The 6,702-nt window shown below is 41.5% G+C and overlaps 1 protein-coding gene across 1 annotated transcript; it reads right to left on the bottom strand.

Moving 5' to 3' along the window:
* Positions 1-294: 294 nt before the first annotated feature.
* LOC127031201 (olfactory receptor 1009-like) lies at positions 295-1,239 on the bottom strand. Its single transcript, XM_050917967.1, has one exon. It carries the CDS (start codon positions 1,237-1,239, stop codon positions 295-297), a length of 945 nt encoding a protein of 314 aa, XP_050773924.1.
* Between the last annotated feature and the right edge of the window lie 5,463 nt (positions 1,240-6,702).

Below are 6,702 nucleotides of genomic sequence, written 5' to 3'. Positions count from 1 at the left end.
GAACAAATCCCATACGTGTGCCCTGACCACTGGAATATGGGATCTCTCTCTCAATTTCTCCTGTTGAAGACCCTTTGTGAGTCTAACTCCAGCACCCGTTGGTTCCCATGTAGTTATGCTATTTTACGTATGCATTCTGGGGATCTGACCAATTTATTTTACTGGATCTACACTGATTAAATTAGTGGAAGATTTGGCTCAAAATGTCTGTCAGATATCTTAGCTGAGAATGTCTCAAATATCAGCTACCCAGAAATCTATGGTCTCTGATTTTTTTTTTAAAAGATAAGAACATCAACACTGGTTGAGAAACCTGAATCTCCCTAATATATTCCTTACAGCTGTTTTCACCTCCTTGTTTTTCAGGCTGTAGATGATGGGGTTTAACATGGGGGTCAAAATGCTGTACTGGACAGAGAACATTTCATCCAGAAGCACCGAGGAGACTGAGCTGGGTTTTGTGTACTGGAAAAAAGCTGTCAGATACAACAAACTAACCACAATCAGGTGGGAGCTGCAGGTGGAGAAGGCTTTCCGCCTGCCCTCCGCAGAGCGTATCCTCAAGATGGTGGAGATGACTTGAATGTAGGAGATGAGGGTGAAAAGGAAGGAGCTTGATCCCAGGATCACAACAGAAGTGAGAAGCACCATCTGGTTGGTGAGAATGTCAGTACAGGAGAGTTGTAACAGAGGAGGGAGTTCACAGCAAAAATGGCTGATTTGATTGGGTCCACAAAAGTGCAACTCGAGGGCAAAAACAGTGTTAATTAAGGCATAAAAGAAGCCCGTGATCCATGCACCACTCACGAGCTGAACCCAGATCTCTTTGTTGATTGCATCAACGTAATGCAATGGGTCACAGATGGCAGCATAGCGGTCATAAGCCATGGCTGAGAGAATGAAAACTTCTGTACCAGCTAAGAGAAAAAAGAAGAACATCTGGGCAATGCAGCCATTGACGGAAATTGTTTTGTGGTCTGCAAGAAAGTTCATCAGCATATTAGGCACCGTGACTGAGGAATAGCAGATATCAACAAAGGATAAGTGGAAGAGGAAGAAATACATGGGGGTGTGAAGGTGAAAATCAGCTCTTATCAGGACCATGATCACTATGTTCCCAACCAGGGTGATTAGGTAAATAACTAAAAACACCAGGAAGAGGAAAATCTGTATCTGTGGTTCACTGGAAAATCCGAGGAGAATAAATTCGGTCACTGTGGTTTGATTTTCCATTGACATATATTCAGGAAAACTGTGACCTGGGAAATGAGGGGAAAAAACCCAAATGAAATTAACATTTATAACCAAGGTAAATTGAAACAGCATGTGGAGATAATCTGATCAGCAGCATGGAAGTAAAAAGAATCCTATTCCAGCCTGTAAAATATGTGTTTTACATCATTTAAATAGAGAGAGATAGAGGCTGAATGGAATTTGTATATTTTAAATAGACAAAAGGGGCTGGATATATGAAAGGACTTAAGCATCTAACTGCCCTTTTAGATGCTTAAAACCCAGAATCAGGCCCCACTGATATCCACAAATACCCAGGCTGACGTGGGGCTCCTCAGTCTCTTCTCTTCAAGCTGTTCCACTCTGGCTAAAGAATTAGAGAGAAAGTGCAATGGGCATGCTGGATACTGGGTTTTCCACATCCAGGGTGAGTGCTCTAACCATGAGGCTATAGAGTCATTAATTTTCTCGCTCACTCTCTATGTTGTCCGCTCCCCCTGGCCTAATATCGCTTTATCTGCCCCAGTGATGTCAATGTAGCCACAGCAAATTTGCACCAGCAGGGGATTAGGCTCATAGACACCAAAAGAACTATGTATGATTTACACCAACTGGGGATCTGGTCAATTTCCATTTTGTCTATTATTTATGTCTACTGTTTTCAACTACTTTGCTGAAAATGCAATTTAATATCTTTAGTGTCTTATTGGATTCATCCCTATTAAAATCACTAATATTTTTGAAGAAAAAATGAATGTGCCTAGCAAACATTCTCTAGTCACAGTGACATAATTCTGAAAAGAGCAAGATAGAAAATTAATGGGATTTTTTCCCCTAAATTACTTAAGCTCTTTTGAAAACTGACTTTAATTCATTGTTCTGCACAACTGAATGTCAGGCTGTACATACAGAAGAGAATCTTTTCTGCCCTCATGTAAGTAAGTGGCTATCTGACATCAGTTTTTAATAGAAATTGGAATGAAGCCAATATCCTCTCCAATGTCCAATCTTTGACCCCATATGACCCTAGAGAGAAACTAAACCTTTACTCCATTATCACTTAAGAGAGAAATACCTAAGAAAAGAAATAGACCTTGTAATTGAATGTAAATGTTAACACAGGCAGACTCTGTGCAGAGGGAAATTTCACAGTGGAGAGAGGTAAATAGCTGGGTTTCTTGAGGATCAGTACTGCTACCAGTGCTGTTTAACATACTTATAAATGATCTGGGAAAATGGGTAAATAGCAATGTTTGTAGATGATACAAAATTACTCAAGATAATTAAATACAAAGGAGACTACAAAGAATTACCAAGAAATCTAAAGAAACTGAATGACTGGGCAAGAAAAACACATCTGCTCAATATACAACAGCAGTCAAAAAAGCTAATAGAATATTAGGAACCATTAAGAAAGGAAGAGAGAATAAGACAGAAAATATCATAATGCCGTTAAATGAATCCATGGTATGTCTACATCATGAATATTACATGCAGTTCTGGTCGGCTCATCTCAAAAAATTATGTTAGAATTGGAAAAAGTACAGAGAAGGGCAACAACAATGATTAACGATATGGAACAGCTGCTGTATGAGGAGAGATTTAAAAGATTGAGACTGTGTGGCCTCTGTTTCCCAGAAACTAGAGAGGAGCAACAGGGGATGGATCACTTGATGATTACTTGTTCTGTTCATTCCCTTTGGGACACCTGGCACTGGCCAGTGTCAGAAGACAGGATACTAGGTTAGATGGACCCTTGGGCCTGACCAGTAGAGCCAGTCAAATGTTCTCATGAAAAGAGATGATGAAGAGGAATGTGATAGAGGCCTATACAATCATGAAATGTGTGGAGAAAGTGAATAAGGAAGTGTTATCTATCCCTTCACATAACATACAAACAACGGGTCACCTGTTGAAATTAATAGGCATCAACTTTTCATAGAATCATAGAATATTAGGGTTGGAAGAGACCTCAGGAGGTCATCGAGTCCAATCCCCTGCTCAAAGCAGGACCAATACCCACTAAATCATTCCAGCCAAGACTTTGTCAAGCTGGACCTTAAAAACCTCTAAGGATGGAGATTCCACCACCATTCCAGTGCTTCACCACCCTCCCACTGAAATAGTGTTTACTAATATCCAACCTAGACCTCCCCCACTGCAACTTGAGACCGTTTCTCTTTGTTCTGTCATCAGCCATCACTGAGAACAGCCAAGTTCCATCCTCTTTGGAACCCCTCTTCAGGTAGTTGAAAGCTGCTATCAAATCCCTCCTCATTCTTCTCTTCTGCAGACTAAATAACCCCAGTTCCCTCAGCCTCTCTTCATAAGTCATGTGCCCCAAACACCTAATATTTTCATTGCCCTCTGCTGGACTCTCTCCAATTTGTCCACATCTCTTCTGAAGTGGGGGGACCAAAACTGGAAGCAATACTCTAGGTGTGCCCTCACCGATGCCGAATGTAGGGGAATAATCACTTCCCTCGATCAGCTGGTAATGTTCGTACTAATGCAGCCCAATATGCCATTAGCCTTCTTGGCAACAAAGGCACACTGCTGACTCATATCCAGCTTCTTGTCCACTGTAACCCCCAGGTCCTTTTCTGCAGAATTGCTGCTTAGCCAGTTGGTCCCCAGCTTGTGCATGGGATTCTTCCATCATAAGAGCAGAACTCTGCACTTGTCCTTGTTGAACCTCATCAGATTCCTTTTGGCCCAATCCTCCAATTTTTCAAGGTCACTCTGGACTCTATCTCTACCCTCCAGCATATCTACCTCTCTACCAAGCTTAGTGTCATCTGCAAACTTGCTGAGGATGCAATTAAATCCATCATCCAGATCATTGAGAAAGATGTTGAAGAAATATAAGGAAGTACTTCACACACAACACACAGTCAAGCTGTGGAACTCATTGCCAGAGGATATTGTAAAGGCCAAAATTATAAACAGATTCAGAACAGAATTGAGTTCATAGAGGATAAATCTATCAATGACTACTGGACGCTGGAACTGGACAGCTGGGGATGGATCACTTGATAAATTGCTCTGTTCTGTTCACTCCTTCTGAAACATTTGACACTGGCCAACATTGGAAGGCAGGATGGTGAGTTAGATGGACCATTTATTGGTATGGCCATTCTTAATATAGTTAAGAGGCTTCTCCAGAGAATGTCATACCCCTAATCTCTGCATGCCCATAAAACACACACTCACAGAAAAAAGAAACACCAGATAACACTAACCAAATTATCTCAATTTGTCATAGACTTTAGACTTTAAGGTTAGAAGGGACAATTATGATAATCTAGTCTGACCTCCTGCATAACGCAGGCCACAGAATCTCACCCACCCACTCCTGTAATAAACCCCTAACCTATGTCTGAGCTATTTAAGTCCTCAAATCATAATTTGAAGACTTCAAGGTGCAGATAATCCTCCAGCAAGTGACCCATGCCCCACGCTGCAGAGGAAGGCAAAAACCCCCTAGGGCCTCTGCCAATCTGCCCTGGAGGAAAATTCCTTCCCAACCCCAAATATGGCGATCAGTTAAACCCTGAGCATGTGGGCAAAACTCACCAACCAGGCATCCAGGAAAGAATTCTCTGTAGTAACTCAGATCCCACCCCATCTAACATGCTATTGGGCATATTTACCGCTAATTGTCAAAGATCAATTAATTGCCAAAATTAGGCTATGCCATTATACCATCCCCTCCATAAGCTTATCAAGCTTAGTCTTGAAGCCAGATATGTCTTTTGTCCCCACTACTCCCCTTGGAAGGCTGTTCCAGAACTTCACTTCTTTGATGGTTAGAAACCTTTGTCTAATTTCAAGTCTAAACTTCCTGATGACCAGTTTATATCTATTAGTTCTTGTGTCCATATTAGTACCGAGCTTAAATAATTCCTCTCCCTTCCTGGTATTTATCCCTCTGATATATTTATAGAGAGCTAAATAAGCCAAGCTCTTGGAGTCTCCTTTCATAAGACAGGTTTTCTATTTTTCAGGTCATCCTAGTAGCCCTTCTCTGTACCTGTTCCAGTTTGAATTCATCCTTCTTAAACATGGGAGACCAGAACTGTCTCAGTGGTATCTCGGAAAGAGAGAGAGACAGAGTGAGAGTGATGCGTGATTGAAGTAATAGCCGAGTTCTCAACCACAGCCCTGGGTGGCAACTTACTCTGTGTGAACATGCAGTATTGTTGTAGCTGTCTCGGTCCTAGGAGATTCAATACGCCAAGTGAGTGAGACCAACTTTTGTGAGTGAGAGGGAATAACTCTGTGTGACTCAAAAACTTGTCTCTCTCATCAACAGAAGCTGGTCCAATAAAGAATATTACCTCACCCAGCTTGTCTCTGTGTGAGCAGACTGCTGCATGTGGGCAGAACTCAATGGGACTCAGTAGAGAGACCCACTCCTGGATACAGGGAAACAGAATCTGGTCCTTTGGCATGGAAAGGATAAAAAAAGATAAAAAGGAATAAAAATATGAATCAACTCACCTGTTTTTTAAATGTGGATCATAAAAATGGTGAGATCACTCTGACCTGTGCTTTCATCTTTCTGTTGTCTTAGTCTATTTATCTCTCTACTTCCTGATGTGTCTGTCTGCCTCTGCAATACAGCATCTTAGGATATCAACTTTTCTTTATTCCAAACACTTAAATCTGACAAGGGAGGTAGGGTTATCCCTGTGAGTGAAGTAAAGAGCTTTTCCTCATCTGACTCCTAGACTAAGAGCTGATTCTTGAGAGGTGTTTAAATGCTGTCCAATTCCCTCAGGACAAGATCACTGAAGTTCACTCTCTGTAACAAGCTACAAGTAACACGGTGCTGGGTCAGTCCTTCAGCAGCAATTTACCATGTGTAAGAATGAGAGGACAGAAGCTTGGATTGCCAAAGGAGCCTAATGGATTTAGGTATCCAATCTCAGTGACAGTCAATAAAAAAGACACATATTTAGATTTGAATTTTTAAAGCATCCTAGTAGCTAGGCACCCACCAGAAAATCATTTCATCTCCCAAATACTTCTTTAAAGATGCTAACCATAATGTGAAGGGAACAACTAGACTGCAGGAGGTGGCAGGAAAAAAGTAGGTGGGGAGACAAAGGTGGAGTTATATTGTGCAGAACTTGGCAAAACTTTTCAGACAAATACTTTTTTTGAAAAAAAAAAGCAGTTTTGGTTGATCCCATATTATTTGCAAATTTGATGCCCATTCACCAAATATCTGCAAGCAGGGGGTGGGAGGAAGTCTAAACTGACAACCCTAGCACCCACAGCCAATACATTTAACCTATCGGCTGGGCTACTCGGGTGTTGGAGAAACTCATTAACTTCCCACCTCTGCTTTCTGTGGAGCAGAGATGTGTAGATAGGTCTCCCATCTCTCAGGAAATTGCTTTAATCTTTGGGCTATAAGGTAATTTAGGGCATCACTTTCTAAGGCTTTCCTGTTGAAGCTGT

This window comes from Gopherus flavomarginatus, chromosome 11, assembly GCF_025201925.1.
Source record: "Gopherus flavomarginatus isolate rGopFla2 chromosome 11, rGopFla2.mat.asm, whole genome shotgun sequence".
NCBI classification, from domain to species: domain Eukaryota; kingdom Metazoa; phylum Chordata; order Testudines; family Testudinidae; genus Gopherus; species Gopherus flavomarginatus.
This window is presented reverse-complemented; position numbering and strand designations above follow the sequence as displayed.